Raw genomic sequence first — 17266 nt, forward strand, 5'->3', positions numbered from 1 at the left:
TGCTAAGTTTGCTGTAATTTGTTATGGCAGCAATAGAAGACTAATACAGATCCCCTGCGTTTCTTTAAAACTGGATCAGACAGCCCAGTGGGATGTGATAAATTAAAGGCAAGGGTGAAGAGGTGTGTTAAATAGATAAAAGCAAAGGAAGTGAGCACATAAAGGGAATGTTAAAATGAGAAGGTACTATTTAAATGTGTTGAATGGAGTCGCTAACAACAAATTGTGTATTCAGTATTATTTTGCTTAGATATGTTTTTGTCTAGAAGCAATGATGCTAGTTACAGTTCCACTGTTTTACGTCTGGGGTGTTTTTGAGCAGGTATTTTAGATGAGTATTGCTTTTGAAACTGTAGAAAACCTGTAAATTTGTGAATAATACTAATAGTAACAGAACCAAAGAACTTCTGGAAGGCAGCTTATTGCTATGCTTAAAAGCTGTGTTGCCATTTCATTGTCTTCATTCAACAAGCAGGTATATAGGAAGGAAGGAAGCAATAATTTTCACATCATAGTTTTATCAGCATAACCAATCTGGGGTCTAAAGACATGCTAGAGTTTTTCTTTAAATAATATTAGAAACCTCAGGAAGCTAGAATTGTTACACTGACCTACCATGCAACTTACCAGTAACTGTCTAGTGACTCATTTATGGATTTGCCAAAGGATATAGTATATTCAGCTGAATAAATACAAAATGTACAGTTTTTGCTTTCTGTAACTCATCTAAACTTTCATCATCTGTCCCCACATCATATGGGAATTGGAAAACACTTATTTTATTCCAATTTGGTAAATTCAGTACTGTGCAGTTAAAAATAAACAGAAGCTCAACTTCTTTCTCTCTGCCTAAAAATGCTCCCTTACTGTTAGTTCTCTGCTGTGGCTGTTCCAACTCAGCATGTGACAGTGTGGCTGAGGCATCCGACGTGTGTCTCCTGCTAGAATCTCCTTTGGAAAAGGAGCACTGAATCTGGCTTCTTCTTCTGCCTCTCTAATAGAGTTCTCTATTCTAAGACATAATCCCACAGAAGAGAGGAAGAATATAGGAGTGTCACCACTTTTCTGCCTGCCTTCTCTATTCTTGCAAATCTTCCATGATATGTATATTTTTAATGTTTATTTATTTTTTGGAAGGGTGTGGGGGCAGAGACAGAGGGAGAGAGAGAATCCCAAGCAGGCTTTGCACAATCAGTGCAGAGCCCAATGTGGGACTCGATCTCACAAACCTTGAGATCGTGACCTGAGCCAAAATCAAGAAAGAGTCTGAGGCATAACGAGCTGAGCCAAGCAGGTGCCCCAAATCTTACATATTAGAGGCAAGCCATCCACTTTTTCTGTTTCTGTGTGGCTCAGATATCACAGGTCTTATTGTCCTTTCCCAAGGATGTTTCACTCATCTCCTTTCCTTCGTGACTGTAATTTCAGGAGAACAGACTGAGAACTGGATTTCTTAGGGACGACAGGAAAAACATACCAAGATGATATTTTCAAAATACTTTGACCATTACTCTTCCTCTGTAAGAAAACATTGTGTCCCAGCAAAGGGTGTTTATACTAGTTTGAGCTTCATCCACCTTTCTAAGATGACTGGATCCATCCTTCTAGCAGAATCTTTTTTTTTTTTTTTTCCCAATCAACTCGTCCTGCGGTATACATGGGCAAATACGGCTCCTGGGTGAAGTTTTGTCTTCTTATCACTGAGATGACTCTTTATGTTCCCAGGAAACTTACCTTCCTCCCAGTTCTGGTCTCTACCGCACCCATATTTACTCCTTTAAAAAAAAACAAAGTCAGGTGGATCTTGCACAAAAGTGGATAAGAAATTGCTCCTGTTTAAAGTTATTTGATGTGGCTGCTGCTCCCCACCTCTGATTTCCAAGCATCTTCTCTCCTCCCAGATTATTGCAACTGTCATTGACTATCTGGTTCAAGAGGGAAATGGGCCATAAACTTGTCTTGCTGTTCCCTTCTTCCCTTCTCTCACCAAACTGTATTTACCTTTCTCTCACAAGGTTGTAGCCCTGACCTTTCTTACTTAAATTGACAGTTGAGGGAAGAGTTAAAGTTACCGTTTCCGGGATTTCTCACTGACTTAGTTTGGCGTGGTGTTATTTTGCTTTGGGCATGCGGTGTGGAAGGAACTGCATGCTGTGCAAGGTCTTTTCTATAACTTAAGGGAGAGCAACTTTAACAGCATTTATACACAATAGATTGAAGTAACCTGCTAACCCCCATAGAAACTGAGGCAGGGAATGGTAGAATTAGTCAAAATAGTAGAAATGACATCAATTTGTTTAATTCAGCGATTTAACTGATTTATGTAGTCTTCTGGAAAGTGGGAACCAGGATTCTAAAATTAAAGTCCTTAGCTATAAATTCTTGTTTGCCTCTTACTGATTTATGAACACAGACAGGATAGTTTCCTTCTATGTAAAACACCCTCTAAGAATATCCATGTGAAAGAGCTGTTGTGAAGGCTAAGGGAAGCATTACATGCAGAACGGTTGGCACTTGGCACATAATAGGTGAGCATAATGCCAGCGTGTTGTTGCCTGTTGCATTGTTATTGAACCTTCCTGGGACTTTCTTCAATGATGTGGGTGGAGCACATTATTTCCAAAAGCAGCCTCATTTAATTTGAAGCCCTCCATTTTCTATAATGTTCTCATAACTATGTCATGTCCATTTATCTGTAGTTTCTAGGCCTGCCCTCGGGAAGCCCACAGACGAAACTGTCTCCTTTCCATGTACCTACTTTTCATATTGTTGAAGAGAACTGGGTAACTCCAGTAAGTGCCCTTTCCTCCAAGGGAAACATGCTCAGGTCTGTCAGTCCACACATGCTTGGTCTCTATGTGTGAGCTCTGTTTCTTTTGGTTTCTGTTATCCTTATGGTTATTCTTTATTGTAGTTGTTTGCTTTTGTGTTTATTTTTTTAACTGTTCCTCAAAATCTCTGGCTTACAGAATAGAATTCATATTTCAGACATTCCCTAAGAAGCACGGATGAGACTCTTGGGAGGTGCCATTGCTCGTCTGGTTCTGTTTGTCCTGGTGAACCGCTGTTATTGCTTTTCTGTTATTATTGCTGTTGAATCACATTTCTGACTTGTACTGAATTGGCAGTCCTTTAAGATTATATATATTTTGTGCACATGTGATGCTTTTGATTAGCATCTCCCCGTTCTCTATCTCCATTTTGATTTAGTTGATCCAAAAAGCACTATCTACAGATATAATGAATGTAGTACATTCCATATAAGAGTCTATGGCTTCACACTTGAAGAAAAATAAACGGCAGATGAGGGAAAAGAAGAATCATCCATTTGCATGTTGTTTTGTGGATACTACTGTGCAGTTGGGTTCATTTTGCTGGATGGCCTCCCTTTCTGAGTGTCCTGGCTCCTTTCATCTCATAGCCAGTCAACATTGTGAGCATCTGCCTGTCTATTGGCCTGAGGACAATCCATCCCATGTTTAATCCAATGCTGTTGTTAATAAAGAGCAAACTTATTAGCTATCATGTGGTGCCATTCATTGTTTCACTCAAATGCATTCTTGAAATTTGATTTCCTTACATTTCTCAGAAGAGAGGCTCAGAAGTTGGCTAGTGTGACATTGGAGGGAGTGGAAATTTGGTTGGAACTAAATGCTTAGACCACGCTTGGTTTGATGTGGTATCCAGAAAAAGATTATAATTAAAGGGATCACTTATAAAGTGCACTGCAGAGAAATGTGGTAGAAAGTAGAGAAATGTGCTTAAAATTGCACTGACTTATAATTATTTCATTATAAGATCTTCTTGTCTTTTTCTGCTTAGAATTTATTAGAATACTATCCTCTGTGGTATCATTTAAATATTTGTTTGTATGATTCAGATTTTTCTAATAGTGCCAGAGGAAATTCAGGTGAAAAATTAATTCACTGTCCTTGGGAGACATTTAATCTGGTAATCTGCTTTTAGTACCTTTGCAAAGTTTAATAATCCCTGCTGTTGGAATTATAAGACTCTTACTCCAAATACTTTAGGAAATCTTTAAAAATTTGCTTACTCAAAACTCAAGTGTTCAACTTTAGAATTGCATTCTCCATTGCTATAATTTCAGATATTATTCCTTGAATATGTTTTGTTCACAAATTGTGATATGATATGTTATGTCAATACCATAACTTTTATTCTTTTTATGTAATTAAAAATTCTAGTAGGGTTGTGTTGATAGATTTTGGGTATATATCCTTCAACTTTCTTGCACATATATGCATGGTCCAATCCTATGCCACTTTGTGGTTATTATTAAGCTTTTTTCCCCCTGAATTATATTGAGGTGTATCATAGAATTTATTGTTCAAAGATGCTTTTCCAAGTAGACTGGGTCACTGTAAGTAATGATTCTGGGATAACCTGGAGCTCTTCTGGGGAATGTTGAATGTAAGATTGCCCTATTTATAACACATGTTCATTTCAGAAAAAAAAAAAAAAAAAAAAGAAAATACAGAGAAATGTTTTAAAAATCAGTCACAGTCCCTTAACTTCTTTTTCCTTCTTTCTCTCTTCTGATAAGTATTCACATATATTGCTATGCATATATACGTATACATGCAGACATACATACTCATATACATATTTATACATACATATGCACATATTGTATGATTGGAATCATACCATTACAAGTTCAAAAATCATTTCAATGGCTCCATATTACTCTTGTTGTATGAATGTTTTCAAATCCTATTTAATTCCTCCATGTGGAATAGTTAGGTTGTTTTCAGCTTTTTATTATTCATACCACTGTGATGATATCCTTGCACATAGCTATTTGTTTCTGGCATTTCTTTTTTTATAACGGGGTACTAGAAGTAGAATCATTTAACCAAAGAGTGTTAATATTATAATGTTTTTAAACACACCTTTTTACATCGATTTTATGAAATATGTATGAACTGGCACTATTGTCAGTCTATGAGAGCTATTTTACCACACTTTTACCATTACTAGGTCATATCATCATTTTTATCTTATCATTAGTGAAATTGTAATTACTTCTTGGAAAAGTGGCAAAAAAGTTTTAAATTCAGTTAAAACGTCAAACTGCACTTTTAAGGTTCTAATTTCCATGAAATTTGTTCCAGATGGCTCATAAGTTAGCTAGCGAAATGAAAAACAAACTATTTTAACCAACTTTAATCCACTCTTATGGTCCAATTGAATTCAATAGTTTACAACCAAGAACTTACAAACTGGAAAGAGAATCTGTTTTTCAGATATGACCTTTAAAGGAGCACAGTATCCCCATGTTTCTAAGGCAGACTACTCCCCCATTTCTGGTGTTTTCCTCCAAGATATGACAGATCAGAGATATATTGTTAATATTCCTTCTTGGAACATATTTTGATTGCCAGTTGCCACTATATCGGGTTTTGTTTGTTTGTTTGTTTGTTGAAGGCATTTCAGTTAAGAGACACTTATCTCAAAGAATCAAGTGAAAATGAAAGATATACATTGCAGCTTGTGTCTGTTCCCAAAGTCCCTTCACCATCTTACAAGGAAGCAGTGCTTTGAAACATGTGCTCTAGAGTTAAATTGCACATTTTTAAAAAAGCCCTTGCATTACTCCTAATTAACTGAGAGAATTTAGGCATCTTTTTAAAAAGTTTTTATTTAAATTCCAGTCAGTTAACATACAGTGTAATACTGCTTTTAGGAATACAATATAGTGATTCAACACTTCCACAGCTCCTGGTGCTCATCGCAAGTGCACTCCTTAATCTCCACCACCTATTTCACCCATCCTCCTACCCACCTCTCTTGTGGTAGTCATCAGTTTGTTCTCTATAGTTAAGAGTCTGTTAGAATCCTCTCTCTCTCTCTCTCTCCCCCTCAGCCCCCCCCACCACCACCCATCCCTCCCCCAACCCAGCTCCTCCACCCCGGCTCTGCTTGTTTGTTTTGTTTCTCAAATTCCACACATGAGTGAAATCTTTCTTACTTCTCTAAGCTTAAGTTTTTCTGTAAGGAAAAGAAAGCAAAGAATAATATAACAACCTCCTTTTATAAGGATTATATGCAATGATTTCTCTTCCTGTTCCTGTTTCTTAGAAGCAAGCAAATCCTAATAATCTATAACAGAAGTATGTGTGGGGAGAAAGGAGAGGTAACATTTTTGGCTTATAATCAAGTATGGACTTTATTATTCTTGGACCTGATGTACTATGTTACTTTTGAAAAGAAGGTCCAAGAGCACTATAAATGAAACCAACATGCGGTTAGATTATGATATTTAAAAAATACTGCCTAAGCATTGTACGTTCTTATCCAAAGAATAATCAACAGCAAAAATTAATCATATTAATTTAGTTTTTATGTTAAATTGTCATGAAAAGTAGTCTTTAGGAAATTTCTCCTACACACTAATACTGTTCTTTACTTATCTTTGTAAGTGTATTAATAACAAAAGAACTTTAAAAAGTATATCTTATTTAAGAAGAGCATTGTTCGTTTGTCAGACATGGTTTCCCTAGGCGGTCTCTTTGTTAGTGATCATATCTGGAAAACATTATAGCAAAAGTAGATCCTGTCATAAAAGTATAGACTTGGGAAAATCTGGCTTTTTGTAGAAAAGAATTGTGATGTCAGGTCAAGTTGCTAAAGGAATATATAGAATCAGTTTATAAAATGATTCAATGTATTTTTTGAACGCAGATAATTCACTCATTGATAATTTTGTTTTTTGAAATTTTCTGGGAAAATTAGACTTTTTGGAAAACTACTTGCATGTATGAGTGGGTTAGGCCTAGAAGCATAAAACCTGTGAGACTCAGTTTCGGCCTGTGAAGAGAGTAGAGAAAGAAAGGGAGCATAATGTAACATTTTGAGTTTAGAGAAATGGGAATAATTAAAAAAGGTGAGCCAACTTCAGTAACTTTAGAAACCCTGATCCTGAGAAGAAACAAAAATATTAAAAGCCTGTGGAATTCAGCAATCGTAGAAAACACAGTGGGATCAGAGAAACTGCTAGGTCGGAGTCTAGTCTGTACAGAAAAAGAATATAGACCTGAAAAAGCCTATTAAAACATTTTTTAAAAGATGGTAGAGAAATTAAAAATTATTTTATATTTTGAATTTTTTGGTGGTTTGCATTTGACATTAAACCTGTACTTGATGAATATTAACTGTTGAAGAGTTTAGTTATAGAAATATCAAAAATTGACTGTTCAGTGGAAAAGAGCCTGGATGTTAAAACTTCCAGTAAATAAAACACAGACACAGAAAATTGTTTCTTCGGTGTTTTCTCTTATGACTGTTTTTTTTTTTTCCTCCAGCTTCATTGAGATATAAATTGATGTATAACATTATATAAGGTTAAGGTATACAACGGATGGAATTGATACACTCAATGTATTGTTGAAATGATTACCACCATAGCCTTAGGTAATATTTCCATCACATCACATGATTACTACTTCCTTTTTGTGATAAGAACATTTAAGATCTACTCTCTCAGATCTACAATTATTGTTAGCTGTAATCACCATGCTGACATTAGATTTCCAGAACCTACTAATCTTATAACTGGAAGTTTATATCTTTGACCAGTCAATATCTACCCATTTCCCCCACCCCCTAGACCCCTGGTAACCACCATTCTATTCTCTGCTTCTATGAATTCAGCTGTTTTAGATTCTACCTATATGTAATATCAGAGGGTATTTGTCTTTCTCTGTCTCACTTATTTCACTTAGCATAATGCCCACAGGATCCAGGCATCTTGTCACAGTGGGCAGGATTTCCTTCCTTGTTTTGGCTGAATGATATTCCAATGTATATGTATATCACATCTTTATCCATTTATCTCTTGAAGGACACATATATTGCTTCCATATCTTGGCTATTATGATCAATGCTACAATAAACATAGGAGTGTTTCATACCTTCTTGTATGGTATCTACCCTAGAAAAACAAGTGTTTTTGCATTTAGACCTTACTTGGCAGCATACCTCTCCTTAGATTTCAAGGTAGGTGGTTACTCTTGGACTCTGTTATCAGGCCTTTAACTGTTCTCAAGGTACTGTGATTTTGTAGATTACAACTTTTTGTTGTTGTTGCTGATGTTGTAGTTGTTACAAGGGTACATGGGAGTGGTATTCTTTCTAGTTTTCTTCATCCTAAGTAGATGCTAACAACTTATAGAAGTTTGGGGGTTGGATTCTTACAATTTATTAATTTTTAAGTGTCTTTAATGTCCTTTTGGGTTTTACTTTCTTTTTGAACAATTTCCTGGTTGGAGTTATAATTTGTCCCTTAAAGACTTTTTATCCTGAGGCAGTAGATTTCAATCCAAATGAGGAAATTAACTCCTCTTGGTTAACTTAAGGAGATTTGTAACTAACTTTAAAGAGAAATCCCATATGAAACATGTTCAAATGTGGTAAGGGATTAACTTAGTTTGAATTTGTTTATTTGCTTTGGTATTTGCTGGATAACTGGGAGTTTATTTATTTTAAACTATTTCAAAGGGTTTTAATACTTTTATTTTTGTTGATGCTGTTTCCTGTTTCATGGGGGAAATGATGGAATTATGTTCCTGAAGAAAACATTTTGTATTAGCAGAGATAAGACCTACTTACAGGACTAAGGAATAAAAATGATCTTATAAACTGGATTTTATTTTATTTCACTGAATTTTATTTTCAAGTAAATACAATAATAATGTTTGCTTCTTGTACTTACTCTCAAGGATAAGGCAGGAAAACCCCAAAGAGTCTTTGAGGAACCACAGAGTGAATTTATGAATTCATTCCTTCAACTAAGTTTGTGTTGAGTATATGCTCTGTACCTAGGACTTTAACACACACTTAGATACAATGGTGAGCAAAAGGAAGGTAGTGTCTTTGACCCTGTTTAAGCTCAGATTCCTTCTAATTAACCCTGAAGCTCAATTAAATATTGATTTTTTGCAGGAGAGCACTTCTTTAATCATATAATCACACAAAATATATCTCATTACAAATTGTGAGCATCCCTATGAACAAAAATTGTAGGTTTCCTTGAAATAGTATAGAAGAACACTGGACTGGGGCACCTGGGTGGCTCATTTGGTTAAGCATCCAACTTCGGCTCAGGTCATGATCTTACAGTTTGTGGGTCCGAGCCTCGTGTTGGGCTCTGTGCTGACAGCTTAGAGCCTGGAGCCTACTTCGGATACTGTGTCTCCCTATATCTCTGCCCCTCTGCTATTCATGCCCTGTCTCTCAAAAATAATAAATTAAAGTTAAAAAAAGAAAAAAAAAAAGGAACACTGGACTCAGATTTCCGGGGGTGGAGGGGATTGTTAAAAAACACAGCACTGAGAAAATTACATTTAAAGTGAGATACAGGGCAAGGTACCATATAGGCAGAAACTATCTAGAGAAAGTGCTCTAAAATATGTATAGAAGTGCCCTTGAGTCTTTGAAAACTAAACTGTGCGTGCAAAGGATAAGACTCAGCAAGGACAGGGAAACAAGCCATAAGGTAAACATTCCCCAAATCAAACACAAGGCTAAAGGACATTTAAGTTTTAAACAATAAGAATGAGAAAACCTTGTTGGATATCTGAGGCATTCAGCACAGCCCTGATTTAATCATCAGATGGAACTAACCCCCCCAAAAAGGTGACTCCAGACATGCCCTAATAAAACCTGGAAACATACTTTGGAAAGAAAGCCTGGAAAAGCTCAAGCTAATGTATAGTAACCTACTTGTCTAGTTAAACATCATTATTTATGGGATGATACCAAAAAAGAGACACCCAATATAGAATATTCACAATATCCTAAAACTGAATAAAATAAAAATATGAAACAACAACTCATAACACATTAAACATTAGGCAATGAATGGTGATCCCTGAGATATGAGAACCAACTAGGTAGGCCCTTTATTTCACCAGCTCACCACCTAGAGAAGTTTTCCAGGTCACAGTGCAGGTAGAATACTCTGGCAGAGCCTCCTTGAATTGAGGAAATAGAGTTGGCAGTCCAGGGAAGATAGGGCAGCTAGAATTGCATGGCAGAGTAGCAAAGCAGAGAGACACAAGGACAAAGAACTCTGGGGGTATGCAGAAAGTGTTCAGTTGATTACCTATTAGTGCATGTATTTAAAGAAACCACCTGTCAGGCGCCTGGGTGGCTCAGTCAGTTAAGCATCTGACTTCGGCTTAGGTCATGATCTCACAGTTTGTTAGTTCAAGCCTCGCATCAGGCTCAGCATTGACAGAGCGAAGCCTGCTTTAGATCCTCTGTCTCCCACTCTCTCTGCCCCTCTCCAGCTCGCACTCTCTGTCTCTCTCAAAAATAACTAAACATTAAATTTAAAAAAAAAAAAAATAAACCACCTGAGGCCAAGGAAAGACAGTCTGAAAGAAGTGAGGAAACTGTATGCAGTATTCAAAGGGTCCCAAGAATGTAACAGTTTCCAGCAGCCAGAATGGAAAGCTTCCTATTTCACCTAGAATTATTACAGAATTAGCATTGTTCTTGCCTTAGTAGTAGAAAAAAAAGTTATACCTAAAATAAATGCTTCTCTAACCCCACCTAGCAAAGCTAAAAAAGCAAGACCTGAAAGGGCCATAATATTCAATGTAGTACTATTGACATCTTAATAAATTACTAGATAAATTTTATTTTATTTTTGTTATTGCTTGGGGTCTGTCCTGAGTAATGTACAATGGTTAGCAGCATCTCTGTCCTCTACCATTAAAAGTCACTTGATCTACTCTCAATGTGACAATCAAAAATTTATCCAGCCTTTACCAAAGTCCCCTGACAGGATAAAATACCCCTGATTTAGAACCATTGGACTAGAGAAAATATTGAGTGGTTAAGTAGAAACAAGTAAGATATTTAAGATACTCAAGTCAAACTTTTACAGTTGAAAAATATACTACCTAAGATGAAAAATACACTAGATGAGATTAGTGGCAACTTAGATATTACATAAGAAAAGATTAGTGGATTGAAGATAGACCAATATAAATTATCCAAGATCAGAGCCTTGGGGAAATAATAAAGCATAGGTGAACTATGAGAAAATTTCAAGTGACCATACATGCAATTCTTTAACCCAGAACCCTTTACCTAGTGATATCTTTCAAAAAGCAACATGAAATAAAAAAAAAAAAAAATTCAGGAACATAATATTTGAAAAAATTTATCCCAGCAGACTTCCACTATAAAAATGTTAATGCAAGTTCATCAAATGGCAGCAAAATGCTCCACATGAAAATCTGGCCTCCGCAAGGGAATGAAGAGCACAGGATATGCTAACTGCATGAGGAAAAGCCTTTCTTTTCATTACATAAATTTCTTTAAAAGATAATTAATTGTGTTTGGAGAAAATAACAACATAATTGTGGGGTTTATAACATTACAAAGAAGTAAAAGGCTGACTATAATAGCACAAAGCCTGAGAAAGGAAAAATATAAAGTATATTGTTTTAAGGGCCTTATTTTATTCATGAAGTAATGTAATATAACTTGAAGGTATACTGTGACAACTTAGACATGTATACTTTTTATAGCATAAACTATAGTTTATAGTATATGTATACATATATATGTATATATACTATATATAGTATAGTTTATAGTATTATATAGTATTATATATAGTGTAGTAGGGTTTAAATAGTAGTATAAACCCTAAAATAACACAATAAAGTGTTACTGCTAATAAGCTTACAAGGAGATAAAAAGGGATCATTAAAAAAAAAAATACAGTCCAAGAGAAAGCAGAAATAGAGGAGAAAAGGAATAAAAAACATATGGGATAGACAGAAATTCAATAGAGAGATGGTAAATTTAAACCCAACCATATCATTAATGACATCAAATATAAATGGTTTAAACACTCCAATTAAAAGTCAGAGATTTTCATTTTAGATATAAAGCAAGATACAATCCTCTGCTGCTTGAAAGAAACCATTTGACATAGAAGGAACATAGATCACAAGTGAAAAGATAGAAAAAGACATGATGCTAACATTAGTAAAAATAAAGGAAGTTGAACAGGTTATATAAATATCAGATAAATAGATTCCAGAACAAAAATAAAGATACTTTCCTGTAAATAAAAAGGGGAAAGGCTCCTTATAACATATCTATACTACAAGAGATGTACAAGAAAGTCTTGGTTTGAAAACGATACCAGCTAGAAACTTGAATGTACACAATGGATTAAATTATGCTAGAATGGTATAATATGTAGGTGAATAAAAATAATTAGGGCCACCTGGGTGGCTCAGTCAGTTAAGTGTCTGATTCTTGATCTCCTAGTTCATGGGATTGAGCCCCACCTCATGCTCTGTGCTGACAGCGGTGAGCCTGCTTGGGATTCTCTCTCTCCCTCTCTCTCTCTGCCCCTCTCCGCTCATACCCTTGCTCTCAAAAATACATAAACTTAAAAGAAATAAAATATAATAAATTTTCCCTTAATAATCTTCTAAAAAGAAAATTTTCCCTTAATAATCTTTTAAAAAGAATTATTTAAAGGGAAAACAAAGACAATGTGTTACAGGATTTATAAAATATATAGAAATAAAATGTGTTATAGAGATGTCGTAAATGATGATATGTAAAGTGGATAAATGCTCTTTGAAGCTGGATTTTTTTTTAAATTTTTTTATCTTTATTTATTTTTGAGAGAGAGACAGAGTGTGAGCAGGGGAGGAGCAGAGAGAGAGGGGGACACAGAATCTGAAGCAGGCTCCAGGCCCTGAGCTGTCAGCACAGAGCCCGACGCGGGGCTAGGACTCATGAACCTTGATATCATGACCTGAGCCGAAGTCAGACGCTCAACCGACTGAGTCACCCAGGTGCCCCGAAGCTAGACTTCTAAGTTAAAGATGCATATTGCAAGCTGCAGGGTAACAGCTAGTTAGTAAGAACTATAGTTAACACAACAACAGAGTGGACAAAGTGAAATAATAAAAAAATAAGTAATCGTAAAGAAAACAGACACTGAGAAAAAAATGGGATGTAAAGGAAGATCATAGACTTAACTAAACAACATATACAATCATTTTTAACCTAAGAAGAATAAACACTTCACTTAAAAGAGTTTGTCAGCTTGTATAAAAATGCAAGAGTCAACTATATGCTACTTACCAGACACTCACTCTAATACAAGTTAAAGGAAAAGGATGGCAAAAGTTAAACAACAAGTTTTAATGATAGGATGAAGAGTATGTATTAGTAATAGACAAAGTAGTTTGGAGGACAAGGAATGTCTCCAGAAATAAAGTAAGATGTTTTGTAATAATAAAAGCTACAATTCATCAAGAAAGCGTAACAACCCTAAATGTGTAATGTACCCCATAAAAGAGCTTCAAGCTACATGAAGCAAACATTGATGGAACTGAAATTAGAACTGACACAATTCACAATTGTACATGGAGATTTGAACACGTCTCTCCCAGTAAGTGATAGGACAAGTAGACAGAAAATCAGGAGACATATAGAAAACTTGAACAACACTGTAATGCAACCTGACCATTTACAGAACAGTCTACCCAACAATGGTAGAATGCACATTCTCTCCAATTTCACATGAAACATTCAGTAAGGCAGACCATATGCTGGGCTATGCAAGTCTCAAATATTCACTTAACTTTCTTATGAAATGTATTTTGTGTTCATGTTTATTTCATAGATGAAGAAACTGAAAGAAAATTTAAATAAATCACTTCATTGTTAGGAGGCTGAGATGGTATTTGAATATGGTGCTATTTCAGAGCTCATGAGCATCACTTTAAGTTATTTAAAATATTGCCCCAGACCACCATCTTCACGTCCTGTGATATTGATGAAGTAGACATATTCATAGAGAATAACTACCGACTCTGATAAGGTGGGCTGGCTTATAAAACTCTAGGTAGGTTTGCCTAATATATTCTTGGGTTATGCCTCTTGTTCTACCCTAAGTATACTGGTTTGGAATGAAAGCACCGTGGTCTCAAATCCAACAGGCTTCTTCCCTTACTAAGTTAAAGACAGTCTTTTAGAAATTACTGTATTCTGGCTAGTCACATGAACAAAAAGTAATGAAGAATACTGAGCAAAGCCTGATCTGATGAGACTGACCTTGAGAAATTGTCATCCCACCTACGCGAGAGAAGGAGGAAGATGTTTGGCCTCCTTTCTTGATGAAAGGAATTCTGGACAGTTCTTTGAACTATTCTGAGAAAGAAAGAGAAAGCCAGAGAGGGGTGGTGGTGTTGTTGATGGAAATTAATTGATTAATTGAGAGAGAACATAGTTCTGTTCATTTGGATGAGTTTTTAAAGAGATCCAACCATTACCATTAACTCTGACCCTTTTCTAATGTAGCCCTTACTCTCTAGACAATAGAGATTAGAATAGAAACATCCCCTAATCTAGCTCTACATCCTGCTTCCATAGCACAGCTACCATCATCGACCTTTAGTTTTTTCCTTCTTTTATTTGTGAGTAGCTATCAATTACAGTAAGATACACATTGCAGTATAAGGCAGCAGCCTCCAGAATAAACACAACATGACAGGATGGTTGAACACCAGCAAAATGATCAGATTTGAATTTAACTTTTGGAAGATTAATGCTCTGGAAATTAAATTGCCTACTCTTAGAAGGGCATAAAAAAGTAAAAATTCCAAAGGTGCATTGGAACGAGAAAATGAAAACATTTAATATAAATAGTGAAACATTAAAACTCCACACCAATCTTTCTGGAGTACTAAATTGGTGCTGCCATGGAATACAGTGGTGTTGCTCTTAACACTTAAAGAGATAGTTTCACTTGAAGAAAACAGCCTTTAAGTTGAGTTAAGTTATATGCCTTGACATTGCCCTGTATAACAAAGCTTTTTTACATGATATTATTTTAAGTTCTTTATTTTAATTTTATTTTTTTATAAAAAAGTATCAAATTTATTTCAATATCTAGTTCCATTTTTAAACTAAAGCTGGTGGACAATTTTTTGTAATTTAAAATTCATTATCAGAGGGGAGGAAAACATTAACAAGCTATTATATACTGACAGCAAATAAAATTACTGGACTATGCATTTATAAAAACCTGTTTAATAGTAAAAAGTTCCAGTTATCTACTTAACTAAAGGAAAGATCCTTTAGCTCTTTATTTCTAATTTTAACACATATCTCATTTTGACATAATTTACCTTTTTCATCTAATTACTGGTATGATGACCAAAATTTTTCCAAATGTTAAACCTTTCTTTACCACTTACGAATTACAACTTAACTATTACTTTTTAAGAATGGCTTAAAAGAAATTTGAAATTTTAATTTTCACCATGAACCTGTTTCATCAGAAAGTAGAATATCACTACTAGGTAAGTTAAAACAAAGAATGGAAGAAAAACAAAAAATGGCATCTATATAATGAGCAAATTATCTGATAAGACATTTTAACTACTTCACATTTCTACTTAGTACAAGAAAGAGTAAACTGGTTCCAAGGTAACACAAGGTTTGGCATTTTTACTGCAAGCTTTAAATCATAGTGTTATTCTACTCAACAAGACATCTCTAAGAAAATGGCAGTGTTCATAAGTACAAAAACTGTTATATCTGGTAGGTGGTATTCTATATAGTCAATAAGAGAATTCTTTATAAAATTAGATTTTAAAAAATGCAGAATGTCTGATAATTATCTCCAGGGCTAAAATGAGAAAATGCAGAACACAAAAAGTCATTAGTTAATATGTGGCTTTGAGAAAGCCAGAAATGATTCTATTCCAAGAAATAAGCAATTATGATAAAAGATATAATATACTATATGCCTTTTAAGCCAAAGCACACTTTTCACCTCAGGACAGTTTTGATTTTTACATTCTTAACTCCTTTTGTCCAGAAAGGGCCCCATTCTAAGCCATCATTTGAAAAGAATTCATAATGTATAGTCATTTCTCTCCACAGGATGTTTTCGTTTCAGTACATAAGCTGCAAAATGGCAAATGAGTAAATCAGTTATAAAGAATTTATAGAATAAATGCCAATTTACAATAACTGTCAACAGACTTCTACACCAAAGCCTAAAAGTTGCAGTAGTAGAGGTCACAGCTAACATGATCCTTCCATGTGCTCAGACTTCAGTGACTACAAATTACTGTCATAAAAATCAGAAAAGAAACCTCAGTGGGTCCTTCCAGAGCTGCTTAATTTTCCAAGTGATTTTTCTCTGGTTATAGAGCCTGTTCATTCCTTCAATCCTTCTTTAGTCGTTTAGCTTTTGCAATATGTTCTTGACGTTTTTGTTTCTTCTTTTGTTCCTTTTCCCTGGCTTCAATCATCTTGGCCAATTTCCAGGACAGTACAGCACTTGCTAGAAACAATGGAGTAAGGGCCAAAATAACCGTTGTAAGGAAGCCATATGGGTCCTTTGCAGCCCATTCCACAACATACTCAGCCCAAGCCTTTATATCAAACATCTTGGTAGTGTCTTATGCTTGAGTAGTTATTTCCAACCTTGTCCTGCGATTATTAGTGAGCCAATTACAATTTCAGATGACCCTTGCTTGTCTTCTTCTTCTTTAGCTCTACCATATACTTGTGAGAGAAGATTTAAATTCTATATACTCCAGGCCGGAAGCCTTAAGTTCTTTAAAAGAAAAAAAATGTTGCATAAATAAACCTGTTATTTTGCCATCTAATAATATTTACATTTTGTAAAGATGACTATTTAAATATTTTTTACACACAGCATCAAACCCTAACAAACTTTTTAATTCAAAATATTTTTTTGGAGAATTAAAATATTTTAAAGACATTTCAATGAAGTTTAATTTTTCTACTGAAAGAACTTATATATAATTAGAAAAGTGATTATCGGGGTGCCTGGGTGACTCGGTGGATTGAGCATCTGACTTGATTTTGGCTCATGTCATGATCCCAGCTTCCTGAGATGGAGCACCATGTTGGGCTCCACACTGAGAGTGGAGCCTGCATAAGATTCTGTCTTCATCTGCCCCTTTCCCCTGCTCATTCTCTCTCTAAAAATAAAAAATAAAAAAAGAAATATGATTATCACAGCAAGACTTTTGTTGACAGCAGGAAACAGCTCTACATTTGAAGCACACAGAATTTTCTGATTGTTAAGCCTTATGGAAGTATTTTTGTTAACTTTCTATAGCTCTCTGATGATTAATTTGCAAATATTTCCAATATATATGAGATGAATGATAGAAAACATACAGAATTATAAATGCATTAAATTTCTCTTTAT

At 35.1% G+C, this 17266-nt stretch overlaps 1 protein-coding gene across 1 annotated transcript; it reads right to left on the reverse strand.

Moving 5' to 3' along the window:
- Window positions 1-15156: 15156 nt before the first annotated feature.
- LOC144617167 (small integral membrane protein 15-like) lies at window positions 15157-16634 on the reverse strand. The gene has a single exon (XM_078451334.2). It carries the CDS (start codon window positions 16470-16472, stop codon window positions 16248-16250), a length of 225 nt encoding a protein of 74 aa, XP_078307460.1. The 5' UTR covers window positions 16473-16634; the 3' UTR covers window positions 15157-16247.
- Window positions 16635-17266: the final 632 nt, after the last annotated feature.

This window comes from Panthera onca, chromosome C1, assembly GCF_046562875.1.
Source record: "Panthera onca isolate mPanOnc1 chromosome C1, mPanOnc1 haplotype 2, whole genome shotgun sequence".
NCBI classification, from domain to species: Eukaryota; Metazoa; Chordata; class Mammalia; order Carnivora; family Felidae; genus Panthera; species Panthera onca.